This window comes from Mustela nigripes, chromosome 12 (genome assembly GCF_022355385.1).
Source record: "Mustela nigripes isolate SB6536 chromosome 12, MUSNIG.SB6536, whole genome shotgun sequence".
Lineage (NCBI taxonomy): Eukaryota > Metazoa > Chordata > Mammalia > Carnivora > Mustelidae > Mustela > Mustela nigripes.
Genome location: NC_081568.1, coordinates 84970064 through 84990914, shown reverse-complemented (window position 1 = coordinate 84990914; position 20851 = coordinate 84970064). Strand labels below are relative to the sequence as shown.

Genomic DNA, 20851 nt, shown 5'->3' with positions numbered 1-20851 from the left:
AGACCTGAAACCATAAAACTCCTAAAGAAAACAAAGCAATCTCTTGGACATTGGCCTTAGCAACATTTTTCTAGATACGTCTCTTCAGGCAAGGGAAATAAAAGCAAAAACAAACAAACTATTGGATTTCATCAAAATAAAAAGCTTTTGCACAGTGAAGAAAATCATCAACAAAATGAAAAGGCAATTTACTGAATGGGTAAAGACATTTATTTGCAAATGATATATCCAATTACGGACTAATATGCAAAACATATAAAGAACTCATACAACTCAAAACCAAAAAAACACACACAATTTGAATTTAAAAATGGGCAGAAGACCTGAATAGACATTTTCCAAAGATAAAAAGAAGACCAAAAGATACATGCAAAGATGCACAACATCACTCATAATTGGAGAAATGCAAATCAAAACCACAAAGAGATATCACCTCATACCAGTGAGAATGAGTAGTATCAAAAAGACAGGAAATATCAAGCATTAGTGAGGAAGTGGAGAGAAAGGAACCCTCATACATATCCATAACCCTTGGTATACCTACTATCTCCTTGAGCTTTGAGTTTACTTTTATGTTTACATCTCTTCTGAGAAAAAGAGGGGAGGGGTTATCTTTTAATAATAGAGCATATAGGAATAAAAAATGATACTTACTTATGGTATCTAAGTTCCAATGTGTTATATCAGAATTAATTATACCATCTGCATTTTGAGCTTCCACTTGAATGGTGTAATTATCTGGGTTTGTTATTGTTGGAGGAAAAAAGGAGCAAGAAGCATGATTTCCCCTTGTAGAATTATCAGTTGGGCAAATATCACTTTTGTATCCATAAGAGCTTTGAAGGAAAAACCAATTCAACATGAGTTTAGTACAGTAGTTTGGAAACAAAGCCATACTTAATATATTAAGCATGTGTTTATTAGTTTCACTCTGGGTTTCTCTTGAGGACTATATCATCTCAAATATGATGCTCCTTTCTCCAAATTCCTTCCTCATCTCTTCCAAGGAGAGATCAAAGTTACCCGTTTCTTGCCTGAGATGTTATGAGCCATAGAGACTTCCTTGGAACTCTGTAAGTCCAGCAAAATCTATGCTTGTAATACATTTCCTATTGGTAAGGAATACTGACTAGGATCCTGAAAACACCCAATTCTAGCCTTGAGAAATTATCCTTAAAAGAAAAATAAAATCAAAGAGGATTTGTTAAATAAACTATGATAGATACATAAATAGAATTAAAATAGTTTTTAATAAATCAAGTAACTGATATGGAAAGATGCCCATACTCCTATTGGTGGTGAAAGGAAAAAAAAAAGGATGTGTATTATGTACATAATAATCACATTTATATAAACTTATATATTTATATAACCATTCTCAGAGGTGTCTGAAAAGTATTCATCAAAATGTTAAAATTTTACCTCTGGTGGTGGAATTCAAGTGATTTTTTTTACACTCTTTATATTTTTCAGATAGAATTTTTATCACCGCCATACATTATTTTCAGAAAACTCATTAAATTTTTTCTCCCTGGGCATAAAGATAACTTAAATCCTACCAAGCTATAACTTAATGAAGATAAGTACAAAGATTGGTAGGAATCCAATGGGTGGGTACAGCCCTAGTCCCCATGGCTGGGGGATGATGATATAAGAGATGAAATAGGCAGGGAACATCCTACTTTGCAAGATGCCAATGTTCGATGGGGCTGGGCGCAATGGAGCAAAGCTTAAATGTACAGAAGCATGGAATCTTGAAAGTAGAAAAGACTTTAAAGGCTTTCTGCTATTGTTGAGCAGTGCAAAAACAGCCTCCAGAGTACTGTTGGGTCATGGTTCCAAGCACAAGCTCTGGAAGCCAACCAGGTTTGAATTCTGTGCCTTGGGTAAGTTTCCTAACCTCTCTGTGCCTGAGTTTTCTCATCTCTAAAATGAAAGTAGTATTGTACCTATGACATAGCACTGTTATGAGGATGAAATGGGCTCATATGCATAAAGTTCTTTTAAAATATCAGCCACTGGATCTAACAATGAAATGTTACTATCATTGTTATGAGTACTATCACTGTAGCTGAATATATTTGCCTTTATTAATGCTGTAACCTCTAAGAAATAACCTTTCTTCCCTTTCTGCATCTCAAGGGCTCTTTCATACCTCAGTTCAAAAGTCACTCCCTCCCTGAAGGCATCCCAAGTCTCCTTATTCTTTCTCAAGGAAAAATCCATTCCTATCATTTCTGAGCATCAGTACATTTTGTTCATACCAAAGACCCACCACCATCTATTCTCAGGGTTGACCATCCACAAGAAATGCTCCCTTTCTACCTGGAAGAGATATTCTTAGTGATAAAATTACAAAACTACAAACCAGTCTGGGAGTCCTGGAGAGCCCAGCAGGCCTGGGGCCAACTACGGGGTGTATACAGACCTGAGAACACCCTGGTGTGAGGCACCATCTGACTTCAGCTCAGGTCAAGATCTTGGGCTCCTGGGACAGAGCCTCATGTTGAACTCCCCGCTCAACAGGGAGTGTGCTTGCCCCTTTCCTTCCCACCCCTGCCTCTACCTTGCCCTTCCCCTGCCCATGTTCTCCCTGTCTCTTTCTTAAATGAATAAATAAAATCTGAAGAAGAAAGAAAAAAAAGTACACTCAGGTATTTCCTACTTGTACAGGACCAATGGGTGAGAATAATGATAATCCATAGGGAGTGATGGAAGGAGGGGGGATGACTCCTTAAGAGAAAAATAGGAGTACACTTATTGAGGTTTTCAGATTTACATTCTACTGGTACTTTCTATTCAACACTGGGCCTCGAACAAGTAAGTCTGAGAGAAGGTAAGACACTTGGACCATGGATTAGTCGGCCTTTATCACTCTGATCTTCAGAACCAGGGCTTAGCAAACTAGGCCTGCTGACCAAATACAGCCCATCTTTTCTTCTTGTAAGGCACAGAGACTAAGAACACATTTTACATTTTTAAATGGTTGGGGAAAATACTTTGTGGTGCGTGAAAATTATATGAAATTCAAATTTCAGTGTTCACAGATAAAGTTTTATTGAACAGTCTGGTCCCTTGGTTTACATACTGTGTCTGTGGCAGCTTTCCTGCAACAATAGTAGTTTTCAGTAGTTTCAAAGAAATCCAGTCTCCTCTAGGCCTAAAATATTTACTTGTCTGTCCCTTCATAGGAAAAGTTTCCTGCTCTCTATTTTAAATCATCTCCAAGATAGAACACAGATACATGAGTACTGCAAAGAATAGTGTTTGCTTTTTTCCTTTTCTTCTACTGTAAAGCATGAAGTAGACTTCCCTGATAACACTAGTTACCAATTTTCAAGGAGTGGGGGAAAAAACATATATGAGATCTTTTATTTAAAAACAAAACAAAAAGTTGGAATTACAGGCTCTCTTTCTGAAATGGAAAAAGTTTAAAGATCATCTTTCAATATTTCCTAACATGGGTTTCCTTATTCTTAGGGAACATGAAGAAAATAAAGTGTTTCATGAGCTATTTTCAAAATTTCAAAAAATTCCCTGCCCATAGTCACTAAAACATCTAGCTTTTGGCTAAGATTATAATAAAAATTTTCAAATTTTTATTCTAATAGGGTTAGAATAAAAAGGGATGCTTGAGATAGTGAAAATTTTGGGAATCACTGTCCTGGTGTAGTATTGTTTGACAGGGGTCACACAACAAATTAGTGGCAGACTGAGAGAAATGTGTCTCCCAGTTATGGGTTTATAACCCCACTTACTATAACTGAGTTCATGAAGAATGAACAGTTTTATGGCACATTCTGGAAAGAGGACAAATATAGCTGAATACAGTAAATAGATTTTTTCACTGTGCTTATAACTGGTGACTACTCTCAGCCAAGTTAGTGCCTCTCGGAGGAGGTAATCATGAAGCTACATCTTCCCCCTCCCACCGCCATACTGTGACCATACTGTCACATGACTATAGCAGCCAAGATGTCATCCTAGACACTGGACACAAATAGGGGTCAACCAGAAGCTGTAATGAAGAAAACCTTTCATTTCATAAGTGACTCAAATCATGAGTGACCCAGGAGCCTCTACCTCCTTCCCTTACTCCCACTGATAGCACACAAGCTCCCATACTTACTAAGTTCTCTTTACTTTGTACCATGTATAACTGACTTCTTTCTCTGGACTCCAGGTGCAAGTAAAATTTTCCTCATAGTAAAAGACACACGAAATGTTTTCAGGCTTAGCAGGCAGAACTAGATAAACAAACAAACAAATACATACATACATAAATATATAAGTACACACACACACACACACACCCAACACAATCATTTCATGAAAATAGGCAGGTCAAAAGCTGGTCTTTTTTGGTTAGTTGATACATACAATAGATTCTCCCATTCATGGCCAAGGAAAGAATCTAACTCCCTTTCTTCAATTATTCCCCTTGAAGAACTACATTTCTACCTTTAAAAAAACACTTTTTACATTCTTAATCAAAAGCGACATTTGAGAAGCAAAAATCTTTAAAATGCCAGGCAAATATAAAGTGTTAGTAAAATACTAAGTAAAGCATCAAATGATGGAACCAGTCTGGGTAACTGGGCAGTGGATGGTATGTGGAAAAGAGAAAAACACAAAATGTTCAACTATGCCACACTTCAACCTTATGAGCAGATGCTTAACTGACTGAGCCACCCAGGTGCCCCTACAACTGCCCCCATCCTTGAAGCACCCATTAGTCATCAGTGCAGTCAGATTTTCTATCTTGTGCTGCCGGGAAGATGGCAGAGTAGGAAGACCCTAACCTCACCTCGTTCCACAGATACTACTAGGTAACATTCATATCAGTTTGAATATTCCAGAAAAAGAACCGAAGACTAAAAGAACAAACCCCGCAAACAAAGGTAGAGAAAAGGCAGAGATGTGATTTGAGACCTAAGGGGATCATGGCCATCCACAAACAGGAGGGAGCTGAGAGTATAGTGAAGGCAAGAAACAGACAATCACACTGGGCACTCAAAATGGGGAAAACAAACCCCCATAACATTTGACTTTGAAAACAAGAGGGGCCTGATGTTGTGAGTTACAAACAGTAGGACTCGATGCCTGGAATTCTTAAAATAAGGTGTTTGGCTCTAGAAGAGCTCTGCGGGCCTTAGGAAGCAGAGTCCTCACCCTTAAAGAGACAGCATAACAAGAAACCTGAGCAGATACAGTGGAGAATCAGCAGTTTGAAAACCACTGGGTGGCAGGGGCTCCTGTGTGGATCATTTGGTTGGGTATCTGCCTCTTAATATCAGCTTAGGTCATGATCCCAGAGTTGTAGGATCAAGCCCTGTGTCTGGCTCTGCACTCAGCACAGAGTCTGCTTCAGATTCCCTCTCTCCTTTTCCTCAGCCCCTCCCCTGACTTGCATACTCTATAAAAAAACAAACAATAAATAAACAAATAAAATCTTATTAAAAAAAGAAAGACAGAAAATCACTGGTGGCAAATGAGAGGGAGAGTGATTTACTTATTACTGGGAGTGTCTTGGAGAGCTAGGGATCTCAGAAAGACTCCTCCAGCATCAAAGGAGTTGGTATGCACCATTTCCCACCCCTGCCGCCCAGCATAAACACATAGCAATCTGTGGGAACCAGCAGTTTCCCCACATTTCCTATTTAACTTGCTTGCCCTAAGCCCCTACCCCATGCTTCAATGTATCTGCCTTGTCCAGCCACACTTGCCTCAGCCCCAGCAATGCAGAGCCCTCCCACAGAAGATCAATACAAACCTTACCAGCATTGCCTCTCCTGACCTGTGTCTTTTGCAAAGCCTAGGTCTTGGTGGTGGTAGGCTCTGCAAAAGCCTGAGGCTTTGTTAAAAGGGCAAGACCATCCCACATGCCCTTTACAGATCCACTAAGGCTGGCCAGTACCAACAGCAGCTCCAGGTCTCAATTAGCAAGCAGACCAGAGTGTACCTTGTTTAAATACAAGCCACAACTGCGGGGAACCAACTACTACACACAACAGGCAAAGAGAGTCACTATAGACAACTGAACTGAAGCAAAAAGAGACAAGAACATAAGACACATGCAACCTCCAGAGGAAAAACTCCCTGAAGGGCTAGGTCCTGGGGAACAGGGGACATTGCAATGCAGGGTACTTCAGGATCTCGTCTTCCTAAAGTCATTACCTTCAACAGCAGGAGACATAGCTGACTTATCTTGCATATGAAACAGACACAGTTACCAAAAAATGAGATAATAGAGAAATATATCCAAGTGAAAGAATAGGACCAAACCAGAGCAAGAGACCTAAGCAAAACAGACATAAGTAATATGCCTGATAGAGAACTTAAAGAATGATCATAAAGATATTCACTGGACTGGAGAAAAGGATAGAGGACATAAGTAAGACACTTAACAAAGAGATAAAAACGAATCAGAGATAAAGACCACCACAGATGAAATTAAAAATACACTTGACAGAATAAGTAGCAGGCTAGATGAAACAGAGAAATAATGACCTAGAAGACAGGGTAATAGTAACCAAACTGAGCAAATGAGGGGGGGGAAATATGAAAATTGAGAACAGTCTGAGGGAACTCAGTGACTCAATCAAGTATGAAAACACTCACATTATCGGAAGTCCAGAGGAAGAAAAGAGAGGGGGTAAAACATTTATCTGAAGAAATAAGAGCTGAAAACTTCCAAGAGACACAGAGTGCCCTTTGCAGATCCAAGAGGCACAGAGACCCACATGGAGCATTCACATATTAGGCCACAAGACAAGTCTCAAGAAATTCAAAAAGATTGAAATCATAGATAGCATTCATTTTTTTCTGACCACAACACTATGAAACCAGAAGTCAACCACAGGAAAAAATCTGGAAAGACCACAAATTCACAGAGGTTAAACAACATGCTACTAAACAATGAATGAATCAAAAAAGAAATCAAAAGTAGAAATAAAAGATTCCCTGGTGGGGCGCCTGGGTGGCTCAGTGGGTTAAGCCACTGCTTTCAACTTGGGTCATGATCTCAGGGTCCTGGGATTAAGTCCCGCATCGGGCTCTCTGCTCAGCAGGGAGACTACTTTCCCTCTCTCTCTCTCTGCTTACCTCTCTGCCTACTTGTAATTTCTCTGTCAAATAAATAAATGAAATCTTAAAAAAAAAGGGGGGGGGCGCCTGGGTGGCTCAGTGGGTTAAGCTGCTGCCTTCAGCTCAGGTCATGATCTCGGGGTCCCGGGATCGAGTCCCGCATCGGGCTCTCTGCTCAGCAGGGAGCCTGCTTCCTCCTCTCTCTCTCTCTGCCTCTCTGCCTACTTGTGATCTCTGTCTGTCAAATAAATAAATAAAATTAAAAAAAAAAAAGATTCCCTAGAAACAAATGAAAATGAAAAGAGAATGGTTCAAATCTTTGAGACTTGGCAAAAGTGGTTCAAGAGGAAGTTTATAGTAATACAGGCTTACTTCAAGAAGCAAAAGAAAAAAAAGACTCAAATAAACAACCTAACCTTATACCAGGAGCTAGAAAAGAACAAACAAAACCACAAACCAGCAGGAGGAAAGAAATAATAAAGATTAGAACAGAAATAAATGATGTAGAAACTAAAAAACAATAGAACAGATCAATGACCAGGAGCTGGTTCTTTGAAAAGATCAAAAAAACTGATAAACCTCTAGCCAGACTCATTAAAAAGAGAGAGATAGGGCCCAACTAAATAAAATCACAAATATAAAAGGGGAAATAACAACCAGAAAGACAAACAAATGTGAGAGAATGCTGTGAAAAATTACATGACCCAAAATGGACAACCTAGAAGAAATGGATAAATTCCTAGAAATATAAAGCTACCAAAACTGAAAAAGGAAGAAATAGAAAATCTGAACAGATCCATTAGTAGAAAGGAAATCGAGTTAGTACTCAATAAATTCCCAACAAACAAAAGTCCAGGACCAGACAGCTTCACAGGCAAATTCTACCAAACATATAAAGAAGATTTAATATATATTCTTTGCAAACTATTCCAAAAAATAAAAGAGGAAGGAAAATTTCTAAATTCATTCCATGAAGCCAGCGTTATCCTGATACCAAAACCAGATGAAGACTCTACCAAAAAAGAATGCTACAAGCCAATATCTCTGAGGAATATAGATCCAAAAATCCTTAGCAAAACACTAGGAAGCTGGTGTTTTAATGATACATTAAAAGAAATTGTTCACTGTGGTCAAGTGGGATTTATTCCAGGGTTGCAAGGGTAGTTTAATATTCTCAAATAAATCAGTGTGATATATCACACCTATAAAACAAATGATAAAAAAATATGATCATTTCAATAGATGCAGAAAAACCATTTAACAAAGTATAAAAGTATAACCCATTCATTTAAAAAAAAAAAAAAACCCTCAACAAAATAGGGATAGAGGGAACATACCTCAATATAACAAATGCCTTATATGAAAAACCCACAGCTGGGGTGCCTGGGTGGCTCAGTTGGTTAAATGTCTGCCTTCTGCTCAGGTCATGATCCCAGGGTCCTAGGATCCAGCCCCAGGTCAAGCTATCTGTTCAGCAGGGAGCCTCCTTTTCCCACTCTCTCTGCCCCTCTGCCTGCTTGTGCTTGCTTTCTGTCTCTCTCAAATAAATTTTAAAAATCTTTAAAAAAAAAGAAAGAAAGAAAAACCCACAGCCAACATCAGAGTAATGGGAAAAAAATGAAACCATTTCCCCCAAGATCAGAAACAAGACAAGGATGTCCACTCTCACCACTTTTATTCAACATAGTACTGGAAGTCCTAGCCACAGCAAGCAGACAACAAAAAGAAATAAAAGGCATCCAAATTGGTAAGGAAGAAGCAGAACTTTCACTATTTGCAGATGACATGATATTATATATAGAAAATGCTTAAGACTACACCAAAAAACTACTGGAACTGATAAATGAATTCATTAAAGCCTCAGGATACAAAATCAACATACAGAAATCTGTTGATTTAATATATTTAATAAAGCTACTAATAGTGAAGTAGCAGAAAGAGAAATTAAGAAAGCAATTCCATTTACAATTGCACCAAAAATAATAAAATACCTAGGAATAAATTTAACCAAAGAGATGAAAGACCTATACTCTAAAAACTATAAGACACTGATGGAAGAAATTGAAGATGACACAAAAAAATGGAAAGACGTTCTATGCTTAGAGACTGGAAGAAAAAAATACTACCCAAAGCAATATATACAATTAATGCAATCCCTATAAAAATACCAGCAGTATTTTTCACAGAACTAGAACAAACAATCCTAAAATTTGTATGGAACCACAAAGACCCCAAAGGGTCAAAGCAGTTTTGTTTGAAAAGGAAAAACAAAGCTGGAAGCATCACAATTTCATACTTCTAGTTATACTACAAAGTTGCAGTAATCAAAACAGTATAGTACTAGCACAAAAATCAGAATAGAAAAGAAAACCTAAGGATAAATCCACAATTATGTGGTCAATTATTCTTCAACAAAGCAGGAACAAATACTCAATGAAACAAAGATATTCTCTTCAACAAATGGTGTTGGGAAAGCTAGACAGAAGCAAAAGAGATAAACTGGATCACTTTCTTACACCATACACAAAAATAAATTCAAAATGGATGAAAGGCCTACATGTGAGACCTGAAACCATAAAAATCCTAGAAGAGAGCCAGGTAGTAATTTCTCCAACATCAGCCATAGCAACATTTTTCTAAATAAAGGTCCTGAAGCAAGGGAAATAAAAGCAAAAACAAACTATTGGGACTTCACCAAAATAAAATTCTTCTGCATAGCAAAGGAAACAAGCAACAAAACCAAAAGACAACCAAGGGGATGGGAGAAAATATTTGCAAATGACATCTCTGATAAAGGGTTATTACCCAAAATATAAAAAGAGCTGACATAACTCATACAAAAAACCCAAATAATCCAATTTAAAAATGAACAGAAGACAGACAGATATGTCTCCAAAGAAGACATCCAGATGGCCAACCAACACATGAAGAGATGCTCAACTTCACTTATCATCACACCTGTCAGAAGGGTTAAAATCAAAACCACAAGAAAGTGTTAAGTTTTGGTAAGGAATTTGGAGAAAAAGGAATCCTTTTGCACTGTTGGTGGAAATGTAAACTGGGAATGCCACTATGGAAAACAGTATGGAGTTTCCCCAAAAAGTTAAAAATAGAACTACCCTACAATCCAGTAATCACACTATGAGGCATTTACCCCCCAAAATACAAAACACTAATTCAAAAGTATACATGCACCCCTATGTTTATTGCAGCATTATTTATAATAGTCAAGATATGAGAGCAGCCCAAATGTTCAATGATAGATGAATGGATAAGGAATATGTTATACACACACACACACACACAAACACACACACACACACACACACAGGAATATTATTCAACCATAAGAAAGAATGAAATCTTGTCATTTGCAACAACATGGATGGAGCTAGAGAGTATAATGTTAAGCAAAGTAAGTCAGAGAAAGGCAAATACCATATGCTTTCACTCATATGTGGAATTTAAGAAACAAAACAAATGAGCAAAGGGAAAAAAGAGAGAGGCAAACCAAGAAACAAACTCTTAGAAAATAAACTAATGATTCTAGAGAGGAGGTAGACAGGGGATGGGTGAAATAGATGATGGGGTTTAAGGAGAAACTTATGATGAACACTGGGTGATGTACTGATGTGTTGAATCACTATACTGTTCCCCTGAAACTAATATAACACTGTATGTTCACTACATAGGAATTAGATTAAAATAATTTTTAAAAAATTCCAGATTAACAAATTCCACACTTCACACTGCCAGCAGGAATATGCAAAACCCGACAAGGTGGTGAACCAAAGGTCAGCCCATAATATCCCCAGAGGAACAACCTTCACACTTAGCAACTCTCTGCCTCCATGACTCAGAAATGATGGCAGTGGGCTCATGTGTGTGTTTTTATTTACACATTGGTTGCTCTTTAGTCCTTTGGACAAGTTTGTTTGTTTATTTTTAATATTCATTGAATATTACCTTGCCCCTTACTTCACTTCACGCATTTCACTTAGACCCATCACACCAACCCTTAGCAGGATTTCAAAGTTAAGCCTTTGTTGGAGAATGAGGAAACAAGAAGTTTTTTCTTGTATCCCCAGAATATTCTTTCGTCTTGTGTTATTCTCATTCTGGCCTCCTACAGTCATATTTTATTTCCTTTTCATTCTTACTTTGCCTTGCATTGGCTGGATTCAGAACCAGCCACAAAAACCAATGTAGAAACAGATCCTTATGGATCCAAACACACCCTGGTAAAAACTCAGTGACTTTACTTTCCCAGTCTTCCCTGAATACCTCCCTTCACTCCTTCAGAAGCTGTAATTAACATATAGAAGAGCCATAAGTCAGAAAAGGAATCAAACATCTGGCTCCCAGAATCAGAACCATCTGGTTCCCCAGGTATCAGGAAAAGAGAAAATGGTTTTAAAAATGATTTTCCAGGGGCGCCTGGGGGCTCAGTCATTAAGCATCTGCCTTGACTCAGGCCATGACCCCAGGGTCCTGGGATAGAGCCCCACATCAAATCCCGCATCAAACAAACAAACAAAAAACAAAACAAAACAAAAACTAGTTTATTTATTTTTTTTAAGATTTTATTTATTTATTGACAGAGAGAAATCACAAGTAGATGGAGAGGCAGGCAGAGAGAGAGAGAGGGAAGCAGGCTCCCTGCTGAGCAGAGAGCCCGATGCGGGACTCGATCCCAGGACCCTGAGATCATGACCTGAGCCAAAGGCAGCGGCTTAACCCACTGAGCCACCCAGGCGCCCCCAAAAACTAGTTTACTAATGCATGCAGTGCATATCATTCAGGAGAAACCTCAATGAAAAGTAATTAGAAGAGGTGGTTAGATCTTGGGTTCACATAGCATCTTAACAAAAATACAATAAATTTGTGCAGACCAAACAAGACAAAGGAAAAGGAATTTAACTTTCCGAGGGTAGGAAACTACAAGAAGGTAAACATGTATGGGAAACTAAGGCAGCAAGCTTCATTTTTGCATCTGTTAATTCTCCTCTGCCTCTACAACAAAATAATCCCCATGTCAAAGTAGCATATTTTGGAATGAAATATTTTAATCCCTTACTCTAGAACACATTTGTGATAAATAAAATGTACATTCAGTAGTATTTCTAGTGCTCATCAATATCTCCCCTTCTTGGACATGCAGCAAGATCTTACTTTCTTGCCTCCTTGAAATCAGGCATGGCCATGTGAGAGGATCATTTAAGTTGTGGTGCATGATTCTCCTTTCTCTCCTTCTTCTGTTCCTGCACACCCTGCAAATCCATGCTGAGATGATAGCATCTTAGGGTGGCAGAGCCTTCATTACCCTGGGCTCCTGCTTACCTCTAATGGACATACAGAGTTTGCTGTTTTAAACAATGAGATATGGGGCTTGCTTATTCTTGCAGCATGAACAACTTTCCCTGACTAATGTAAAAAATAGTCTGCTCCGAATATCCAGGATTCTAAGACTTGGGAGAAGAATTCATTTTATCAGTAGTTTTCTCTCTTCATGTGTTCTCATGACCTTAACACTCTAGAGTACATGCCAGTACTCTTGGGTCTTTATAAAACTCCTAAGGACCACGGTATATCCCAGGGGGCTACAAGGCAGTCCATGCCAGAGGAGAGGTCTGGAAGATGTTATCTGTGAGTTACGACTACCTCTTGGTCACCCCCAATTACTACATGTTACAGTTTCAATTATATATGCTCAAATTCATACGTTGAAGCCCCAACCCCCACTGCCTCAGAAAGTGACTCTATTTGGAGATAAGGTTTTTAAGGTTTTAGTTACCATTGAGACCATAAGGTTTTAGTTACCATTGAGACCATTAGTTACCACCTACCATTAAAGTAGGCCCTAATCCAATCCAACCGGTGTTCTTATAAGAGAAGGAGATTAAGACACACAGAGGGAATGACCATACAAAGAGGAAACAAGAAGAATGCTATTTATGCCCCAAGGAGAGAGGTGTCAGGAAATCAACTCCATGGGCACCTTGATCTTGGACTTCCAGCCTCCAGGACTATGAAAAAATAGTTTAAGCCGCTCAATATGTAAGAATGAGAGCCCCAGCAAACTGGTACATGACATGATGCCTTCTCTACATTCCCAGTACCCACTCCCCAATTTCCCTCTCTGGTCCTAATTCTTTTAAATATAAGATGCAATCAAAGTAATGGATAATAAATCTGCAAGGCCCATAGTCTTAAGTTGTCCCACAGTCTTAAGGTGGAACATTGTAAAATGTGTTATGTCATCATTTCCCTTTATATCCTTGGAAATTATTGAAAATACTGTGGTTATATATTTTTGTTTTTATGTGTGTGTTTTTCATGAAACGACTGTTCCTATCATAAAAACTATTGAGATAAGAACTTACTACCACTCTAACACAGTGGATCTTGGCCTTTTGGGGTGTCATATCTGAAACTATGATAGGCCATCTTGCCAATTTGCACACACATATGTATACATCAACATGCACGCACCAATCCACAGAAATTCAGGGAGTTCACAAATCCCCTGTTGTTCATCCACATATGCCCAAGGTCCAGGAGTCCCTTTGCACTCCAACTCACAGTTCTTGTCCAAAGAATTTAGTAAGAATCATATAATCCATAAAAGGGCACCTGTCAACTTACCTGCCAGGCTGGATTTGCAGAGTAGAAGGAGCAGCCACAGTGCCCACACCCCCATCATCCCCAAGTTAATGCAGGCAGGCTGAGGAGAGAACTGAAAACGTCATCAGTCAGGATTTCCTATCTCTTTTAAATAACTCCATTCTTAGTGACAAACAGATTCTGGGGGTTTTAAGGGAGAGTCTTTGGTTTTTTGGTTGTTTTTTTTTCTGACTTTCTTTTTAATTTATATTTTTTGTCTTTCATCACATGGATCCCTTCACAATTTCTTCATCAGCCCCAGTCAACATTTAATTTACCCAAAATTCATTCCACTATGTAACACGAAAAGTACACTAGCCACCAAGAAAAAAAGTACTGTGAGTTGTATAGATCAGAGACCATCATGTCTGCCTCAGGTCTTAGGCACCGCAGCCAGATGGAACGACTCCTAATTTCTCGAAAGTGCCGTGGTATTTCACAACCCCATGCTTTGCTCATGTGGTGCCTTCTGCCTACAATGTCCTTTCCCCCTCATTTTTGGCAAATGCCACTTCTACTGTAGCACATGTCACACAGAATGATGTTTAGCACTTTACTTGTTGGCTTCTGTACACAGAGCTTCTGCCTAGGGAAACTCTTCTTACCCCTTTCTAAAGTCTACGTATTTGAGTACCTACTGGTACATGACAGGCATACAATATTGTTAACAGAATCAATTAGAACAAAAAGGCCGCTGACTCTATCTCTCATCCCACAAAGAGAGGGTGGGATAATCTAGGATAAGGCAAATGTAAAAGTAATCACTCATTTCTGGAAGAAATAAAGGACTCCACATCTCATCTGACAGATCATTATAGGAAAAAAGAAAAAGATTTCTCAACAAAATAAATCATTTGAGAAAAATTCACGTGCATCATTTCTGGAGAAAACCCCCAGGTTAAAATTTTCTCATATACAAACCAATTGAAATATCTTACTAACTGAAAATGCCCAGGGCAATAAAGCAGAATGAGAACTTGGGTCTGTAATGGTAAAAATACCATCAGGAAACAATAAGAGACCGGTAACATAACAACAAAACTAACCACCTGTTACTCAATAGCAGTAGTTACACTCTCAGGAAATTACCATTTTTATTTAAATGAGCATAAAACAAAGAGAAATTTTAAAAATTTTTTAATGAAGAGTAAAGGTGTTCTTCAAAATTAGTTGTAACACTACTGGCGTTTGTCAGTGCCTAACTATTCAGAACATTGTCTTAATTTTCTCCATTTCTTACCTAGAAGACATGCCTTTATACTAGTCCTAAAATCATTCTGGAAAGGGAGGGAGGCCCTACCATGAAAACTGTATAAAAACTATGATGCTCAAATTCTCAATAAATGAGTAATTATGGATGTGAAAACTAAAATTATTATTCTGACAAGAGGTTTTAATTTAAAGAAATTATCAGTATTAACTACTGAATAAAATATTTTACAGTTAATGATTACTGCTTGCCTCCTTTAAAATGAGAATAGTCATCTATTATTTGTGAATTTTAAAAATCCTTCTCAAAAAATCATCAGTACTAAGTCACACTCAGAGACAAAACTAGAAAAAATTGCAGTAGTTGCAGAGAGGGTCATTCTAGAAATTGACACTGCCCAAGTGCTCTAATCCTGACACCCCCTTGACTCATCTGGTGATCTCAAGTATTATCTTATTCACTCATCAGTGTCCCAGCCACACATTAGGTGTTTAGAATAAAAGATGATCCTGTCCCCAACCTCACTCTAGTTCAGTGGTTTTTAACAAGGAGAAGGGAGTCAGAAGATGGAGAGGATACTAAAGTGAGCTACTGTAACTAATGGCTCCATATAAATTATCCCTCCAAATGGGTTTGAGAAGGAAAAAGATTTGAGAACCACAATCTACTTGCAGAGATAGAAGCATGGATACTAATAGCAAATATCACATTAAGTGCAACAAGTGTGCGGAGCATCTGAGAAATGAGCCAATGACTATGGAAAGCTAACAAGCGGTGATGAATAATGATGCCCTTCATTCTACCACTTCCCTGGCCCTCCAGTGCTTCTTCCACTTGCCTTCACACACCAGAGGACCATTACAATGTGACTGTTTGTGGGTAGTAAACAGGAACTAATCTGAGGTGCCTCTAAGGAACTTAGAAATAAGTTCAAATGGGAGTTCAACTAGCAAAATCAGTGCACAAAGGCCATCCTAGTTATCTGTGGGAGTAAATCAGGGGGGTAAATATGCAGTTGTAGAGTTTGAGTTCACTCTAAACTCTGGCCAAGGAAATCTGGTCATAATCTCAGACAGGTGGATCTGGAAAATAATTATCATCACTTAGTTGCAGGAAACTACTTGACTGATTGTATCTTAAATGGAAGGAGACTTTGAGAACCCAAAGGACAGGTCCCCTCAGACTTTCAAATGTTGATGGTTAAAAAAAAAAAGGAGAAGTTGGAAGAATTTATCCAGTACTATCTCCTGGAGGAAATGATGAAGTTTCCTGGTACTGGAGTGATATACTCCAAAACAGGGAAACTCATCAGACCTAACCACAGTCTTGATGAAAGAGATTCAAAACCAAAATCTTTATGGCTGTGATGCTTTGAAACCTTCTTTGATAATTAAGGGAGGAGACCGTGAACAAGAGACTTGAGTCATTAGAAAGACTAGCTTCAGGATGCCTGGGCGGCTTAGCCTGTTAGCAACTGACTCTTGGTTTTGGCTCTGGTAATGATCTCAGGGATGTGAAAGGGAGCCCTGAGCCAGGCTCTATGCTCAGGAGGGAATCTCCTTGAGGATTCTCTCCCTCTGTCGCTCACCCTACTCAAGTTCACTCCCATACTCACTCTAGCTCTCTCTTTTTAAAATAAATATTTAAAGAAAAGAATCCTCCCCGCTCCCTTTGAGCACAGTAAAGGTGTCACCTGTTCTCAAGAAAGTAGTCATATCCTTAGTGCCTCTTCTGATGTGAAAATTAGAATTCATAGTTTAAAATGTGGGAAAACTCCAAAGGAATTTTGCATCCATCCCCCCTTCATTAGTGAAGCTACTTTGACATAAGATGGACTTTGTGCATCTTCTGATTGCCCTATAAAGATGTGGAATATGAAGACTACAGAATGTTCAAATAACTTTAAAGCCCTGGGCAGCGCTACAGGGACAGGTACCATGGTCAACAGTGTGATGCTGCTTCCTAAAACCTGGAGTACTTTGTGGCATGCACTAGATGAAATAACAGTGGTCACCATGACCTTGCAGGGTCAGATCGTCAGGAGCTTCAGCTCTTGGAGAGAGGTGGTGGTGAATTTGCTTGCTGCGCCCTCCCCCTCCATGGTGAACGGATATACTGTGTAGGGGAGGACTTTGTGCTCTACCGTGTTAGCACAGTCACTGGCAAACTGTAGAGAATTTTCTTTCATGAAAAAGGTGTGATTGGTATCCCACATCACACTCATCCAAACCTACTGCTACCTATAGTTAGAATGGACTCCTAAAGCTCTGGAGACCCTAATTCCACTTTTTTTTTTTTTTTTTTTTAAAGAGCATGTATTTAAGTGAAGACATATTCATATATTACTTTTTTGGGGGGGCTACCTTTTCTCAACAATTATCTGAATTTGGCACAATAATAATCTTTTGAAAATTCATGTTCAGAAAAAAAACAAAAACAAAAACCCATCAGTGTCTTTAAGTCCAAATGAGTAATTTAGCCTCCCTAACTCTGAGCAATTCTGGGGTGTAGAAAGACTCTGGGCTCTAGAAAATACACAAAGATTATGCCATGCTCTGGAGGAAATCAGATCATTTCCTGCATTCCCCAGGTCATCAGCCCTAACTTCTAAATGTAGCCGTTTTGAACAACTGTCTTCAGTAAAAAGTCACTTCCTAGAAACATAATTTCTCATTAGTGGGACCTCATTTGAATACAGCATTTAATGGAGATGCCCAGAATTCTCACATCACTATGAAAATTTCACATTGGACTAAAGGACTCTTAGAATACATAGTGATGTCACTTAAGTAACCCGTGGTATCTTTAAAGTGTAAACTCAATAGTAGTTACTGTTATGAGAAGAAGGATTGAAAACAAATCCAAGCAATTACTGCTGGCTATGCACAGTGCCTGTGGACAAGACAAGAAGCAGGAAAAAAAAAAAAGGAGGAGATGCTTCATCTTCCAGTTTCTCTTAGCATGTGAAGATGGTGGAGAAGCAGCAGGCTGAGATGATATCAGGTAGCAAGAGATCAGCTAGATTCCGAACACCTACAAATCCAACAGGAGATCAAAGAGAAGAAGAGCAGCAATTCTAGAAGCAGAAAATTGACCACTTTCTGAAAGGTAAGACCTGCAGAGAAGTGAATCCAAAGAGACAGGAAGATGGACCATGGGGGGAGGGACCGGCTCCCAGCAAGCAGCGGAACAACAGAGCACAAAATCAGAAATTTTAAAAGTCTGCTCCACTGAGGGACATTGCTCCAGAGTCTAAGCCAGGGTGAAACCCATGCAGGGACAGCATTGTCCCAGGTTCCGCGGGGTCACAGAAGGATCAGGGGTGTCTGAGTGTTGCAGATCTTGCAGGTATTAGAGCAGGGAAGCTGCCTACAGAGATGGAGCCAAGGAGTGAGCTGTCAGCTTGGGGTTACCTTAAACTGTGGCACAGTCAGACCACTGCTCTGTGAGCAGAGACACCACAAGATCCAGGGTCACCCCCTGGAAGAGCGCAGGGATCTCTGGATTTGGAGACTCTAGGCGGAGCTGTATGCCAGAGACAAAGATGCTTGGTCACAGGCTAGGTGAGCTCAGAGCATGGCCAGAGGCCAGGGAGACAGGAGTGATTGAGCGCTTTTCTCTGAGGGCACACTGAGGAGTGGGTCCCAAGCTCCCAGCACCTCTAGGCCAGAGATTGGGAGACCACCATTTTCATTCCTGTCTCCCAGAACTCTATGGAAAGTGTTGAGGGAACAAAAGCTCTGGAAATTGAACCCTAGCGGATTACTTAGCCAGGCCCCTAGTAAGGGTGGTGCAATTCCGCCTTGGGCAAAAACACTTGAGAGTCACTACAACAGGCCCCTTCCCCAGAAGATCAGCAAGAAATCCAGCCAAGACAAAGTTCACTTACCAGGCAGAATAGCGGAATTCCAGAGGAGGAGAAAGCAAAGCATGGAATTCATGGCTTTCTCCCCATGATGCTGTAGTCTTACAGAGTTAATTAATTTTTTTTAATTTTATTTTTTTCTTAAGCTAAAATTTTTTAAACTTTTACTCTTTTCTCTTTTAGCATTTTTAAACTAGTTTATCTTAACAATATCTTTCATTAAAAAAATCTTATTAAACCTTCATTATTATAGTCATATTTTATCCTTCATTGTATCTAACTTTATCTTTTGTATACACATAGGGTTTTTTCTTCTAAAAAAAATTTGGGATACAACTTCTTCTAAAAGATCAAAATATACCCTAAATCTAGCACAGGGCTTTGTTCTAGTCTCCAGCCTGAACAAATTCTTTCCACTTTCTTTTTCTTTATTCTACCAACCAACTTATCTTATTAACTCCTTTTTTAGAAGTTTTTTAAAAAAATTTCATCTTTATAGTCATATTCCATCCCTTCATCGTGTTTACCCCTATTTATAGTCATAGTCCATCCCTTCATCGTGTTTACCCCTATTTTGTGTGTGTGTGTGTGTGTGTGTGTGTTTCTTTTTTCCTCATTCTTTAAAATTTGGGGAGGTAGTTTATTCTAAGAGACCAAAATACTCCCAAAATTAAGTGGGTGACTCTGTTCTATTCACCAGTCTAATATATATTTATTTATTTTTTCCTGAACTTCTTTTTACTCCCTCTCTTCCCCCCACAATTTGGGGTCTTTTATGACTTGGTTAAAGCACATTTTCCTCTGCTATCCTTTTAGTACCTTATTCTCTCCTTCATATATTCTTATCTGGATAAAATGACAAGGCAGAAAAACTCACCACAAAAAAAAGAACAAGAGGCAGTACCAAAGGCTACAGACCTAATCAATACGGACTTCAGTAATATGTCAGATCTAGAGTTCAGAATGACGATTCTCAAGGTGCTAGCTGGGCTTGAAAAAGGAAGATATTAGAGAAACACTGTCTGGAGAAATAAAAGCTCTTTCTGGAGAAATAAAAGAACTAAAATCTAACCAAGTTGAAATAAAAAAAAGCTATTAATGAGGTGCAATCAAAAATGGAGGCTCTTACTGCTAGGATAAATAAGGCAGAAGAGAGAATTAATGATATAGAAGACCAAATGACAGAGAACAAGGAAGCTGAGCAAAAGAGAAACAAACAAATACTGGGCAACAAGGAGAGAATTCAAGAGATAAGTGACACCATAAGATGAAACAACAGAATAATTGGGATTCCAGAAGAAGAAGAAAGAGAGAGGGGAGCAGAAGGTATATTGGAGAGAATTATTGGAGAGAATTTCCCGAATATGGCAAAGGAAACAAGCTTCAAAATCCAGGAAGTGCAGAGAACCCCCCTCAAAATCAACAGGAATATGTCCACATCCCATCATCTAATAGTAAAATATATAAGTCTTAGTGACAAAGAGAAAAATCCTCAAAGCAGCCTGGGACAAGAAGTCTGTAATGTACAATGGTAAAAATACTAGATTGGCAACAGACTTATCCACAGAGACCTGGTAGGCCAGAAAGAACAGGCATAATATATTCAGAGCACTAAATGAGAAAAACATGCAGCCAAGAATACTATATCCAGCTAGGCTATCACTGAAAATAGAAGGAGAGATTAAAAGCTTCCAAGACAAACAAAAATAGAAAGAATTTGTAAACACCAAACTAGATCTACAGGAAATATTGAAAGCAGTCCTCTAAGCAAAGAGAGAGCCTAAAAGTAGTAGACCAGAAAGGAATATAGGCAATATACAGTAATAGTCACCTTACAGGCAATACAATGACACTAAATTCATATCTCTCAATAGATACCCTGAACGTTAATGGGCTAAATGCCCCAACCAAAAGACATAGGGTATCAGGATGGATTAAAAAACAAAACCCATCAATAAACTGTCTATAAGAAACTCACTTTTGACCCAAAGACACCTCCAGATTTAAAGTGAGGGTGTGGAAAAGAA

General features: G+C 38.8%; 1 protein-coding gene and 1 pseudogene across 1 annotated transcript in view; one reads left to right on the top strand and one right to left on the bottom strand.

The window, feature by feature from the left end:
* The window catches only part of IL31RA (interleukin 31 receptor A), a 50898-nt gene extending 37085 nt beyond the window's left edge, over positions 1–13813 (bottom strand). Inside the window, exons 1-3 of the mRNA XM_059416374.1 lie at positions 13732–13813; positions 4130–4247; positions 655–836 (exon numbers count right to left, since the gene is read on the bottom strand). Coding sequence (XP_059272357.1) covers positions 655–836; positions 4130–4247; positions 13732–13789 — 358 coding nt within the window. The 5' untranslated portion in view covers positions 13790–13813. The remainder of the gene's footprint in view (positions 1–654; positions 837–4129; positions 4248–13731) is intronic.
* A 300-nt stretch (positions 13814–14113) lies between these two features.
* Positions 14114–17239, top strand: LOC132027572 (WD40 repeat-containing protein SMU1-like; annotated as a pseudogene).
* Positions 17240–20851: the final 3612 nt, after the last annotated feature.